The sequence below is a fragment of the Octodon degus genome, unplaced genomic scaffold (genome assembly GCF_000260255.1).
Source record: "Octodon degus isolate 3935 unplaced genomic scaffold, OctDeg1.0 scaffold00104, whole genome shotgun sequence".
Lineage (NCBI taxonomy): Eukaryota > Metazoa > Chordata > Mammalia > Rodentia > Octodontidae > Octodon > Octodon degus.
Window position 1 is genome coordinate 240,179 of NW_004524680.1, and position 15,518 is coordinate 255,696.

Here is a 15,518-nt window from a genome sequence, read left to right on the forward strand (position 1 = left end):
GGCCTGAGTTTAATCCCTGGTTCCGCCAAAAAAAAAAAAAAAAAAAAAGAAAAGAGAAAAAAGAAAACACCGCATGCTAGGAAACGAGGCCTCTTCCTCTTTAGCAAACACCTAGCAAGGCTTATGCTTCTGGAATCATTTAAGGCTTTCTGGCCTTAAACTGGTGAATCCTAAGGTTCATAAAGCAGATTATCAATTCTAACTGGAAAAAGGAGCAAAGGATTTCCTATGAAAGAGGAAAACTGTTATTCAGGCAAATGACTTGTGCTGCTGGAAAGGTGGTATACAATAGTCTGTGGCGAGGGAGCAGTGTGCCTCAGAAATCTCTTCACATTTCATAAAAAAGACTATTTCACCATGGACTTATAGCACAGGACAGAGTAATTCCTTTTTATTTTTGTATGACATAATGTAACTTCTTAGTATTTCTTTCTTCCCCCACCCCCGATTCCTAGGGCCCAGTCCCCCTCCCCACTTTGATTATAAGATTCCTGCCTCCTCTCTCGCCCAGATCAATGGTGCCTTCAGCCCCTACCAAAGGCACTAGTGTACCCTTCAGAGACACTGACCTCAAAGGCCCCCCCACTCTGGGCCCCTCCTGGAGCTCTGGCCCACAGTGCTGATGGTGCCTTCAAGCTTCCTGTTGTGCATTGCCAAATCTGTTCAAGGGTGGCAAGAACCCCATCTTTCCCATTGTTCTCCCTTTCCCTACTGGCCACTATGAGGAGGTAAATTATCTTTTTTAGACAGAACTCTGTATTTGTAGAGGATATGGGGGCTCAGGCTGGGTCCCCGGCTCTGTGTATAAACTGTACAGATTATGGCTGCTTCTGCGTGTTTGTGCATGCTCGTGGTGTGTCCCATGGTCCCCAGGCTGTGGGCACCAGGTTACTAGGGCCCGGGGGTTGGGGGACCTAACCTGGTCCCTCCCTCCAGGAGTCCCTGTGCCAGCCCTACCATGTCCTGGAGGAGGAGGGCAAGCCTCCTCTCCCAAGTATCACTGCTATGGTCTGCAGTGCTGGAAAGGCCACAGAGGTGAAGGTAGGGGTGCAGGGCATCAGCTGCCTGCCCCAGCCCTGGATAGAAGACAACCTAGACTCTGCTCTCTAATAAGGATTTGGTGGCCTAGGCCTAGGTCTGGGTCACTGCCACCCCTCTGCCTGGGTGCATCCAAGAGTCTGGGTGAAACACCTTGCATGGATGTTGTGTCAAGTGCAATAAAGAGAAGCCAAAGCCCTCTAGGCTGGCCCACAAGTGTAAGTGTGTCTGTGGCCAGGCGCAAGGTGTGTCACCTTCACTTGGTAGAGCCCTGCCATGCCCTCCTCAGTGTGCAAGGCTGCTTTACTTACTGTTTCTTTGCAGGCACATTAGCACAGTTAATTCTGTAAGAAAAATATATATTGTACCCTAGGAATCTAATTCATTTAATATTAGTAACATTTTACACAGTAGCAGTTAGCTGTGACATTGAAGACTTTACCTGCTCAAGGAGAGTTCTCCATTGGACCTTCCTTGCACAGGGTCCTCTTTGTACATTCGTGTTCCATAGAAATACCAGTAGAGGGCCCCAGAATTGTCTTCACCCAGAGGTTCCACACGGAGGCTGTCTGCATCCAGACCCTAGGACACGAGCAGGGAAAAGGGGATTGGGAAATGAGAAACAAAATATAACATGAAAAAAGTAAAATGATGATTCAAAATTTCTCCTCAGACATATCTAGTATTTTAGCCACTTAACAGTTTGCCTCAAGAGTTACTCAGGCAGTGTGTGTTACTTATCCTGAGTGTTGCTTGGGCAGGTGTCATTTCAACCAGTCCATTCTTGTACTGAATAAATGTGAAAAATTGTTGTTTCTGTATTTCCTGTTATAAAGTGGCACTTTGGTTTACAAACTTTTTTTTTCAGTTACTTGAATTAAATTTTTATTTTCTGTGGCCATATTGTCAATTTAATAATATGATACACACGTGTTGTTTAGTTTTAGGAAATATTTCTCACTCTCTTGGCTTACGTATCTTATTACAATTTAAAATGACATTCTTTCCATAACTCTGGTTGCAAACCAACCAGCATGAGGAACAAATCTGTATTATCTTTAAAAAAATTAACAAGCAATTTTTGGTCATACTGTATCTAAATAATTGGACCGATAAGCAGTTAAAATGCTCAAGTACGTTAATTTTTGATCAGGGCCTATGATAGGAGAAGGGCTATCTTTCTTGAACAAGATAGATATTTCAAACGCTCCCTACTCCACTACTGTTCCTATATCACCATAAAAGAGAAACCAAAAGGAATTCTGATATACATTTTACATATTCATATACAATTATTTTATGTGTATATCCAAGAAAGAGAGGATAATTACAATCAAGTAGAAGCTGACGCTGGGAAGGCTTTGTCTTGCGTGGCTATTTTACTCTATTGTAACTCACAGCAACCTCTTATTTGAGAGGAGATCCAGCAATACAGCTTCTAATTTACCCCAGGGCTGACCTGTACTGGCCTTCCCACTACTACTGAAGTTCTTAGTAAAGACTATACTAAATTACACAGTGATGTTTTACAATGTATCTATGTGTGCAGCAGGACTGAAAAGCCCAAATATATTTAACTATGATTGAACACAATTAGAATCTGACCTTCTCGTTCATGAAAGCACAAACCCATACCCTCTTTCTGCAACATGCTTCTAAAACAGGCATCAGAATGAGTCAGAAAGGAAATTTCCATCTTTTTGATGAACATCTTTTGTAAAATGTGAAAGGATTAACTTTACTAGTATATACGATTGATTTCAAATCTCCAAATATTTCAACTATACTTAATCAAATTTACACCTTGAAAAATATAATTCAGTGGCTAGTTTAGTTGTACTTTTATGTGATGACATGAGAACAAACAGACCTCTCTGCTCATTCCTGTGTCTGTTGGGACTGAGAGCGTGGGAGGATACACAAATCAACTAGAAATTAAACTGAAATAACATTGCTACAGATGCACATCACTGTGTTTTGTTTTAGTTCAGACTTGCCTTTAACTCATTATGTAACCCAGGCTGGGTTTGAACTGTCAGTAATCCTCCCGCCTCAGCCTCCTGAGTGCTGGTATTACAGGCATGCACTACCATGCCAAGTTATTGTATGTCTTATAGTCTCCCTTGGTTTCTTGGTCATGGTTGTATAAAGTGTCACTGTTAAGAACTCAAATACTAGTCATAAAAGCCAAACTCTGGCCTTCTTCAACATCTTTGGATTTCCCAACCTGACCACATTCCTAACTGCTGGCTTCATACTGCTCCAGAGAAAGGGTCACAGTGAAACACCTTGAGAAGATCGAAGACATCATCTGCATCCAGCCGGTAGTCACAGAGGCGGTGTAGGATCTCCACCCGGGTACGCAAGGGCAGGTCCTGAAAACTGGCTTCCCTCAGAGGATTGGGCTTCCCTTCCTCCAACTCCCAGCGGTAGTTGATGATGTCTTCCAAATAGCTGTGGAACGTCTGAGACCTAATATAAGGCCCAAACACAAAAACTTGTGAACATTAAATGGAGCTAGTCTGATAGCTGATGAACTTATAAAACATAGAAAGCCCTTCATTGAAGCATTGTTTTATATTATTATTATTATTATTATTATTATGTGTGTGTGTGTGTGTGTGTGTGTGGTACCACGGATCAAAATCAGGACCTTGTGCTTGCCAGGCAAGCACCTATTCCACTAAGCTATCTCTCCAGACCCAGAAGCTTCATGTTTCAGACTATCTATGTGGACATTCTATTTTATCAATTTCCGAAGAATATAAATATATTAAAGTTTATACAGGACAGGCTGTTTTATTTTAAACACAGTGCATCCTGGCCAAATAGGTGAAAATTTCAATAATCAGTGATGGGCTGGGGAGAAAGCTCAGTGGTGTAAAGGCCAGCATGGCAAGCGCAAGGATCCAGATACTATACTGCAGTATTGAATGCCAGCCTGTGCCTAGCTGAGCCAGTCACTGAAACCAGGCATAGAAGAGACCCTGTACACCAAACAAACAAGCGATTAAAAAAAAAAAAAAAAAAAAAAGGGAAGGCAACATTCTTTGGGGGGAAAAAAAAATCAGTGGCATAAACTGTGGCACAAAAGCCTCACCTTTTGTTTGTACAATTAAGAGAACTATGCAGTTCATAGAGATACACAGTGAACCCATGGCTTTGAAGCCACACACACAAAACCATATAGTCTACCTAACAAAGAACAGAAGCAGCTACTCTGACACACAATATTGTATTCAAAAGTTTTGAAGAAGATTAGGTCTCACTGTGTCACCCTGGTTGCTCTCAAACTCCTGGACTCAATATACTGCTGCCTCACCTCATGAGCAGCTTGAACTACAGGTGTGTGCCACTGTGCTTAAATATATGAAATTTGAACATAGGTTCTTTATAGAAAGTATTTAAGGGGCTGGGCAGATAGCTCAGTAGAATAAGCACTTGCCTGGCAAGCGCAAGGGCCTGAGTGCAATCCACAGCTCTGAAAAAAGAAAAAAAAAAGAAAGGAAGTATTTATGACAACTCAAACTTTTTTCTTGGTTAGACTTCTGTAATCTTATAACTAGATTCTGATTAGTGCTTAAATGCGCCTTGCATATAATAAGCTATTTGTTAGAATTTTCAGAATTTTAGAAAGAGGTGTGTGCCAAACTGACTTAAAATGTATGGTAGTGGTCTGGGAATATAGCTCAATGGCACAAGTGTTTTTCTGGCAAGCGCAAGGTCCTAAATTCAATTCCCAGTACAAAAAAACGAAAATATATGGTAGTTAGCCAGTCATGTAATCCCAGTGCTTTCAAAACTAAGGCATTAGAATCATGAATTTGAGGACAGCTTAGGCTACACAGTGAGACCCTGCCAAAAAAAGAAAAGAAAGAAAACTGGTTATGTATGGAAGTCAAAAAATGTTCATGGAAAAAAATTAAGGTATTCTGGTAAATATTTAAACATTTTGCTTTTACAAAGACAGAAGCAGCTTCTTTTTGCTAGAAGTACTATCATCTCACACTGGGAAGATGGGAGCTAACTAATAAGATATTGCATAGTATTTCTAACTACTGAGGTGCTCTCAATTTGACTCAGCAGCAGCATGCACCTGAGTGCTGGTGTTACTAGCACCTGCTTGAATCTTCAAATAAAGCACCTGCATCTCTCCCCTGCCTGCGAAGCTACCATGGACCCTTCAGAAGTAAGAGGCAAAGTGTTCCAACTGGCTATGGTAAAAGCCAGGCAGCCGTGTGACTGTGCTCAATTTAGAAACTATAAAGGTTGTTGTTGTTATTATTACTTTTTTTTTTTTTTTTTTTTGCGGAACCAGGGATTGAACTCAGGCCTTTGCGCTTGCCAGGGAAGCACTTATTCCACTGAGCCATCTCCCCGGCCCTAAAAAGGTTATTTTTAAAAATTGTTTTTGAGGGGGCCTGCCCATTAGCTCAGTTGTTTAAGTGCCTGCTTAAGCAAAGCCATCAGTCTCAGGATGCTGTGGTTCGATTGCCAGAACTCACGCCAGCCAAACCTGCCTTGAAGGCATTCTGAGACAGCCCCCAAAAAGAAAAAAAATTGTTTTTGAGCTGCCAAGAATGTGAAGAAGACAGGATCCCCCTGGTAATCAAATGAATCTCTTTACATTATACATACTCCCAAGAATTTCTAGGATTGAGGGTATAGCTCAGTGGTACATGAGAAGCTCTGAGTTGCATATCTATATCTAGCACTGAAAGAAAAAACAAACAAACAAACAAACAAAACAGACAAAATACAAATATATATGAGGTTCCCCAAACAACAAAGCTAGTTTTTCCTGCTGAAAAGCAAAATGCACAACTTGTGACATGGAGATCACCAGTACTGAAGCTTCCCTGAAGGCTGTCATGGAAGACCTGCTGTGCCAGGACAGCCACCTCTCTGACTCTAGTGAGCAGGCAGCAAACACAAGCATGCAGGATGGGTAAACTGTCTGTGGACAGGGCTGTTCTCTGGGTGACAACCTGTCTGGAAGCCTCTGCTGCCCTCAAAGAATTCTGCATCTGACATTCTTTTCCAATAGCACTATTATGCTACTCAGTTTCAACCACATCATTTTGCCCCGAAGTTTCCTAAGGCACCCCATAGAACCTTAACCAAAAGCCTTTCATGCAACATAAATTCAACTCTGTACAAACAATATAATTTCTCATGTAAATCTATACTGTGTGTGTGTGTGTGTGTGTGTGTGTGTGTGTGTGTCTTGCTTAATTACCCAGGCTGGGCTTTACCTTGTGATCCTTTTGTCTTAGCCTCTCACCATTCTGGTATTATAGATGTATGCCACCACATCTGGGAATACTTCTTTCTTTTAAACATCAGAAAATTGGGCTGGCCAAAAAGCTCAGTGGATTAAAGCACCTGTAAGCAGGCACAAGTGCGAGGGTTCAATCCCCAGGCCTGCCCTGCCAGCCCTTCCCTCAAGGCCCGCTGAGACAGCAATTGAGACTGGGCATGGTGGCGCACACCTGTAATCCCAGCTCTTGGGAGGCTGTGAACAGGCGGATCACTTTGAGTCCAATCTAGTAGTGAGACCTTGAACACCCTATAGACCCTTCCCTAAAATACAAAAAGAGGGAAAACTTGCTTTTTTGAGGGGATAAGACAGTCTTTTTATGTAGTTCTGGTTGGTCTTGAACTCACTATGTACCCCAGGCTAGCCCTGTGCTCACACGAATCTTCCTGCTTCAGCTTCCCAAGTGCTGAGATTAGAGGGGTGCACCACCATGTGGGGCAGCAGAAGAAAACTTTCAAAGGGAATGTACTGGATAATTTCAAATGACAAGGTTTCAGGAACCTAAATATCAGGCTAGTCCTTTCTAATTCAGTGGTCCTTAACTGTACTGTATTAGCTTTCTTAATGCTGGGAAAAAGATAGTAACAGGATACCCATAACTAAAGTTTCAGAGATTTCAACCCACAGTTAGCTGGCTCCAAAACAGAAACACTGTGGTAGAAGGAAATGGCAGAGCAAAGCTACTATGTACTTCATAGTGCCCAGGAAGCAGAAAGTAGAAGAACAGCATCATTGAAAGATACAGTGGTACCCACCAAAACCCCACCCGCAACGACCCAGATCCAACAGCATTTCAGTTATCAGCATCAGGGGGATCATTCCATGATGAGTACCATGTCCCAGGATCCAATCATCTCTCCAGGAGTCTCTTCATTCAGTCAAGTTGAAAATTAACTGGCACATTAATTTTCTATAGAGATTAAAAATCCTTTCAGAACCTATGACCATATATTCCCTCCCTTTAGGAGCATAAATGAGTTTTGCAAGAAGTTTTTCAGATTTTTCTATCTGCACAGTGGTAGCACTGTGTTCCTAGAAACTGATATACATATCAGTTTTTAAAAATCCTTTTAAGGGGCTGGAGAGATGGCTCAGTGGTCTAAAGCACCTACTTGGAACAAGCTTGGCAAAGCACAGGGACCACGGTTCAATCCTCCAGCACCACATGCCAGCCAGCCGCGCCCCCTGGTGGGCTGAGCTGGCCACCCCCCCCCACACTAAATGTTAAAAATAAATAAATAAATAAATAAAAAATAAATAATAAAAAAATCTGAATTATAAATATTTCACTTGACTATGGGAAAATACCAAGTCATCTGAAAGTTCTGAGCACAGAAAAATCTACTTCCCTGTTGTATGATAAAACTTCCAAGTGCCTCAACCATTTTTCTCATTTATTTTATGCCTTTGAAAATAGCAGGAAAGGCCAGTGGCTGTTACTATCATGTGAGGAAAAGAGATGAGACCAGATTCCAATTACCTCTTTGTTCCTTATAACAGAGGTCAAGATCAAGAGACAATAAAGGGGGCTGGTGAGATGGCTCAGTGGTCTAAAGCACCTACTTGGAACAAGCTTGGCAAAGCACAGGGACCGCGGTTCGATCCCCCAGCACCACATGCCAGCCAGCCCCGCCCCCTGGTGGGCTGAGCTGGCCACACACACACAAAATAAGTAAATAAATAAATTAAATTAGAGAGAGAGAGAGAGAGAGAGAGAGAGAGAGAGAGAGAGAGAGAGACAAAGAGACACAAAATAAAGGAAGGATGAGTCAACACCGATCTTCCCAACTCCCACCCAGAGTTAGTCATTTCTCAGAATCCCAGTAGGGTCCTTCAGCCCGAATGGGTGTCTCTAATGGCAAGCCCAAGAATGGCACAGCCTGAGCACTGTTTTAACTGTAGTCTCTGTTAGCAGGAACTGGACAGCTTTTCACATCTGCAACCTGTCTCATAAGATTACAGCTAGAAAAAGTGTTGAAATCTTTGAAGTGTGTTAGAGATATGAAAGGGCACCCACAGAGTTTGTTTACAAAGGAGTGACTAAGGCACAACATTATGGTTAGTGCAGAACAGAGGCTATGTGAACAATGAAATTACCTTTTGTTTCCCCCCTGCAATCATTGGCAAAGCAAGTAAGATAACACAGATACACCATTAAACCACATTAGAATCAGACCTGAGTACTAGATTAAGGTAAAGATTTGGGTTCTGCAGGGATATAGCTCAGTGGCACAAGCACCGGCCTGGCCAGTGCAAGGTCTTAAGTTTGATTCCTGCCCTACCCCCCAAAATGATTTGGGTTCTAATAAAATGACAAGTACAAAGACTATAACAAACTTGATGGACTTAGCATGAAGGGGGCCCTGGGTTTAATACCTGGATCACACATAAACAAATGATACAAAATTTACTTTTGAAGACTGAAAAGACCAAGGGGTTGAGGCTAGGGAGATAGCTCAGTGACAAGCACCTGCCGGGCAAGCACGAGGTCCTGATTTTGATCCTCAGTACGGAGGTGTGTTTGTGTGTGTGGTGAAGACCAAGGCCAAAAATTTAAAATAACAGCTCTTCACTAGAACTTTATAGTAGCTACTATATCCACATACCCACAATCAATAGGGAAGTCAAGAGATAGTCAAACACACAGCTATTTCAAACTATAGGGATATATGACTAAGATAAAACTCAACAGAAAAATCTTTTAGCAGAGAAACACATACACAATATAGATTTTACGTGTGTCTAAGTTGGGTAACAAAGAAAAGAAAGAGAAGTGAACATGTAACGATTTTTAAAATGCTAAATGCCATTTTTAATGGAGGCCAGATGAAATTCCAGAAACTACTTTTGTAAAGTAAGATATCTAAAGTACCATCAAGTTTAAGTTTTGAAGAGGAACAACAAAAATTCTCCATAGCTTTCGATATTGTAAGGGTACATAACAACTTTCTAACCACTTACACACATTCGACAAAAATGAAGTATAAAGTGATATACCTAAAAAGAATCATTTAGCCTGAAATAAAGCATTAAAGGATAAACAGAGATAAAAAAGAAGCACATGGAAAGATACTCAATAATCATTTGGAAAACGTAAATGAAAACCACAGCTTGATGCTACTTCATACCCTTCTGATGATGAATATCAGAAGGACAAACTTTCACCAGGATGTGGAGAAATTGGAACCCCCACATATTGCTGGTGTGAATGAAAATAATATAGCTACTCAAGAAATTTTGGCAAAGATTCAGCCATTCTACTAGTAGGTTTACACCCAAGAGAAATACAAACATACATATACCCACACAAAAACTTGCACACAAATGTTGAAAGCAGCATAATTCACAACAGCCCTAAAAACAGAAATGCAAAAGTCCGTTGAATAAATTAAATGCATATTCACAGAAGAGTATTACTTGATCTTAAAAAGAGATGAAGTAATGATTCATGCTATAGCATTGAAGAAACTTGAAAATAATGATAAAAGAAGTCAGGTTAAAAAAAAAAAAGAAGAAGAAGAAGTCAGGTACACAAAATAAAAGTATGATTTCACTTGTAAGAAGTACCCAGGATATTCAAATAGGGAACAAGTGGAGCAATGACTCTGGGGACTACAGGACAAGGTACGAGTGACTGCTAAAGCATACCATTCTGTAATTAGTCAGACTGGAATCAGTCTACATAAAAATAAAATGATTAAAAGGATAGAAAACTATACAGCAAGTACTGTGAGTATAAGAAAGATGAACAGTGGCTAGGGTTGTAGCTTAGTTATTAGAATACTTGCACATTTGGGATCATGGGTTTGAATGATCCCCAACACTAAAAAAAAAAAAAAAAAGGCAAAATAAAACACCACACCAGAAGATAACTCCACATGTGCAGGGACCTCTGGTCCCAGGTACTTGAGAGGCTAAGGTAAGAACATTTGACCTCCAGAGTTCTGAGTTAAACTGGGCAACACAACAAGAGAAAAACATTGCAGAGAAATGTGTTCTATCTACCCCCCACAAAGAATGAATAATAATTATTATTTTTTATGTATTTAGTACAGGGTCTACAGGGTCTCACTATGAAGGTCAGACTTGTAATGATCCTGTTTTCAGCCTCCCAAACACTGGTTTTACAGGTGTGTGCCACCACATCTAGTCTCATTCAATGTTCAGCGCGCCTGGGGGATGGGGCTGGGGCCGGCACAGCAGCAGAGGCACGCAGGGGAGCAAACCCGGGCCGCTACACTCTGCCTGAGCAGGCACTTTAGTTAACTGAGCTGTCTGGCTGGCCCTGAATAGTTATTGTTAACATGGGGCAAAACAGATTTGAAAAGAGTATTAGGTAATAATAAATGGACAGATTCCCCAAGAACAGATAACCAAGGCATATATTCATCTAATAAACACTGACAAAACTAAAGAAGAAAAATTATTCATAGCCAGGAAGACAGCTCAGTGGAATAAGTGCGTGCCCAGCAAGCACAAGGTCCTGAGTTTGATCCCTGGTACCACCAAAAAAAAAGAAGAAGAAAGAAAAAAGATTCAGAATCATACAAGAGATTTTAGCCTCTCTTTTTCACTCACTAATTCACCAAGTAGACAAAAGAATCAATACAGTCATACCTCAACAATACTACCAACTTGAAGTGAGCTTTACAAAATAGTACACAGAAAAACATACATTTGTTAAGTACATATGAAAACTTTGCTGAGTAAAGCATGTGCTAGGAATACAAGTCTTATTAAACTTCAAAAAATGAGTTATCTCCCTAGCCCTGGGTTCAGTCTTGCAGTCCTCCAATCTCAGCCTCCCAAAGTGCTGGGTTTACAGGCATTCCGCTACACAGGACTCACACAGTATATTATCTGAATACTTGGGAGTTAAATTAGAAACCACTAAGATATCCAGAAATTAACTTTGTTGGTTAAGACAGGGTCTTGCTGCACAGTGCCTTGAACCCATGATCCTCCAGCCTAAGCAGTTCAAGTGCTGGGATTATAACCTTGAGTCACCAAGCCCACTCCAGTAACACACTTTTAAATTTTAGGACCATAGAGAAAATAAATTGGGGGGCTGGTGAGATGGCTCAGTGGTCTAAAGCACCTACTTGGAACAAGCTTGGCAAATCAGAGGGACCACGGTTCAATCCCCCAGCGCCACATGCCAGCCCGCCCCGCCCCCTGGTGGGCTGAGCTGGCCACACACACACACACACACACACACACACAAATAAATAAAAAAAATTTAAAAAAAAAGAAAATAAATTGGAACATGTTTAAATGATAATGAAAATACCAAAATTTGTGGGATGCAGCCATGCCTTGTTTAGAACGAAATCTGGGGGGTTTCTTTCAGTGAACTTATTTTAAATGCCTGTATTGGGCCAGTCAAATAGCTCAGTAGATTAAAGCACCTGCTTAGGCAGATGCAGTGGGCAGGGTTTGACTCCCAACATCCATGCCGGCCTGCACCCAGGCCCGCACCCAGGGTGCGCTGAGACAGCAATTCAGACTGGGCGTGTAATGTGCATCTGTAATCCCAGTGCTTGGGAGGCTGAACACAGGTGGCTCACTTACAAGTGCGATCTACTTCTAATTTAGGAAGACGAGAAAAAAGAACAAGTTAAAGCCAAAGTAAATAGAAAAAAAAAAATAAGAGAAGAAATCTATAAAATTGAAAACAGGCAAACTAAACCACAGAAAAAAATAAGAAGGTAAAAGTTTGCTTTCTTTACTAAATATTTAGCAGCTGATAAATCTGTAGAAAGAATAAAGTGGGAGAGACAAGTATCAGAAGTCCAAACCATACAAACAAAAGGGTAAGAACAGCCAAGTGAGGTGGTGCATGCCTGTAATCCCAGCACTTGGGCAGCCAGCCTAAACTACATATTGAGTCCCTGTAAAAAAACAAACAAACAACAACAACAACAACAACAACAAAAAACCCCACACACCAAAACCAAAAACCAAAAGAAAAAAGTTAAAAATATCAGGAATGACATTCTAGAAATACATTTAAAACTTATAAGACAGGGGGCTGGTGAGATGGCTCAGTGGTCTAAAGCACCTATTTGGAACAAGCTCAGCAAAGCACAGGGACCACAGTTCGATTTCCCAGCACCACATGCCAGCCAGCCCCGCCCCCTGGTGGGCTGAGCTGGCCACACACACACACACACACACACACACACACACACTAAATAAAGATTACTTTATAAAAAAAAATAAAACTTATAAGACAGACAAATCAATTGAAAAAAAATACTGCATATGAAAAATTATTTCATACATAGAACAGCTGAATAGTTTTACTCTATTCAAGAAAAATATGTGTAACATAAAACTTGGCACAAATAAAACCCAAAGGCTTTTTGGACTGAATCCTTTCAAATGTGCAAGGAAAGGAACTATACACCTTATCAAGGAAAGGGGGTGGACACTTTCAGACCCCTATTTCAAACTGTAACAAGGACTTACAAAATAAAACTTTAGACTAACAAACCTCATAAATAGGTACACAGAAATCCTCAAAAAATAACAGCTGCTAATATCAGGAACAATACTATTCTAACGTTAGCCAGTATAGTAAGGCAAAAGTAAGAAGTACCAAGTATACAAAAAATGGAATAAGCAAAACTTCTTTGCAGAAGTCATAAAATATGCTCAGGAATTTACAACAAAAGCAGTACAATGAAAAAAAAATTAGGACTAAAATTCAAGATTGTGAGAACAAGTTAAATATATATGAAAATAACTGTATTTTATACAAAACAGCAGCAAAAAGCTAGCAAATACAGATATGAATTCTATAGACAATATTATATAAAAATACAAAATACTTGTATCCAGTATATATGAAATACTGCTAAAACAAAAGGCTGTCAAATGAACAGATTTTTATTACACTCAAAGATTGGAAAATTAAGAGGCCAGGGAGATAGTTTGGCAGTCTAAGTGCCTGCCTGGCAAGTGCAAGGATCTGGGTTCGAGCCCCAATACTGCATGCCATCCCAGCCCCGTGCCAAGCTGGCCCCTGAAACTGAGTGTGGTGGTGCATGCCTGTAATCCCAGCATTGGAGAGGCTGAGACAGGAGGATCACTATGAGTCTGAACAGCATAGCACACCCTGTACCACATAAACAAAAAAAAACGATTAAATTTTTAAAAGATTGGAAAACTCAGTATTTAAGTTGACCAGTCCCTCTAGCAAACTTTTTTGGGATAGAAATTAACCATGATTTTAAGAGGCTAGTGATTTGGCTCAGTGGTAGAATGTCTGTCTAGTTGGAAGCCCTGGGTTTGGTCCTTGGCACCAAAAACAAAAAATAAATCTTTCCTAAAAACCAATTCAACAAATAAATAAATAAAATACAGTAAAACCAAAAAGACCAAAAACAAGACAAGAGTGATTTTAAAATTCATATGAAAATGTAAAGGGTTTAGACAAAACAAGCAAAAGATAAAAACTGGCAGCCACACCTGACCCAACGAAAGCAAGGTGATGTAAGGATAAGATGCACAAATCCATGAGACTAAAATGGACAACAGCTGATACATAGTACATCACACAGTGCTAACCCAAATGTATCATGACACCAACTCTAAAAAGTGGCACTTCTAAAACTTCTACACTATAAAGTCTTTGTGATACTCACGTGGACAACACAAAAATACAATTAAAAATTTGATAAAATGGACTTCAACTAAACAAAAATGTTTCATTTTTCAGAACAACTTAAGAGGCAAGCTACATACTAGAAGAAAAAACACGATGTTATAAAATATATCTGAGAAGGGACTTATATCCAGAATAAAAAATTCAATAACTCCAGAAAAATACTTCTAATTTAAAACAAGTAAAAGACTAACATTTCACAAAGATACATGAATAACCACTAGACACATAAATGCTTAACAGTATATAAAATTCACAAATTACCACCATAACACAATATAAACAGTAAATGTTTGCTAAGTATAAGTGGACTATTCTTATTTTATTAGTGGACATTTACTATAAATGTCATAAATAGTCTGGGAAATATTGTGGCTCCCTCTTTCAAAAGAGCTTCACTACGCAGTTCAAGCAGGCCTTGAATTTATCAATCCTCCTGCCTCAGCCTCCTGAGTGCTGGGATCACAAGCAGGTACCACCACACCCAGTGGGGATGTTTCTTAAATTTTATTTATTGGTTTGTCTGTGTTTTTTTTTTTTTTTTTTTTTTTTTTTGTGGAACTGGGGATTGAACGCAGGCCTTGCGCTTGCCAGGGATGTCTGTTTGTTTTTTGATACAGGGTGTCCTAACTAGTTCAGGCTGGCCTCGAATGCATGGCAATCTTTCAGCCTCAACCTTCTGAGTGCTGGAGTTATAGGTGCCCACCACCGTGCCTAGCCTGTTAAATATACTTATCATATGACCCAGTAATTCCCAGAAGAGATGAAAGCATGTCCACCCAAATATCTGCATGCAAATGACTTGAGTTTTGTAACACCTCCAAATTTAAAAAAATAAATAAATAAATAAAAAGCAACATAAATGTTTATCAAAAAATAAAGAGAGGGCTAGCCAGATAGCTCAGTGGACTAAAGTGCCTGCTTAGGCAGTGTGTGTGTAGTGCTGGCCCTGCCCCCTGGGTGTGCTGAGACTGTGATCGAGACTGGGCTTGGTGGCATGTGCCTATAATCCCAGAGCTTGGGAGGCTGAAAATAGGAGACTAAGAGTCTAATCTACATAGTGAGTGAGACTGGTAGACCCTGTCCTAAATATATTAAGAAGAAATAAAAAAAAACAAACAAACAGAAAACAGACAAAAGGTCCCAATGTAAACTGTGCATGGTGGTACACAGTTTAATTTCAGCACTCAGGCTGAAAGAAGATTACCTTGAGTTATAAACCAGTTTGGGCTACATGAGTTTAAGACTAGCATGAGGGCCGGCCAAATAGCTCAGTGGATTACAAACACATGCAAACAGGTGTAGGGGCCAGAGTCCCAGGGCCTGCTGTGCGGCACTGCCTGAAATGACAATTGAGATTGGGCGTAGTGGCGCGTGCCTGTAATCCCAGCTCTTGGAAGGCTCTAAACAGAGGGATCACTACAAGTCCAATCTAGTAGTGAGACCCTGAACACCCTATAGACCCTTCCCTAAAATACAAAAACACCAGCA

At 40.5% G+C, this 15,518-nt stretch overlaps 1 protein-coding gene across 3 annotated transcripts in view; it reads right to left on the reverse strand.

Moving 5' to 3' along the window:
• Nucleotides 1-15,518, reverse strand: part of LOC101569108 (cat eye syndrome critical region protein 2) — a 164,211-nt gene that overhangs the window by 42,001 nt on the left and 106,692 nt on the right. For 2 of the 3 annotated variants that reach the window (XM_023723981.1, XM_023723980.1), the window contains exons 3-4: nt 3,327-3,510; nt 1,481-1,620 (exon numbers count right to left, since the gene is read on the reverse strand). In XM_023723981.1, the coding sequence (XP_023579749.1) occupies nt 1,481-1,620; nt 3,327-3,510 (324 nt within the window). Of the gene's footprint in view, nt 1-1,480; nt 1,621-3,326; nt 3,511-15,518 lie in introns of those variants that run through there. The other variant, XM_023723982.1, reaches the window with a different exon arrangement.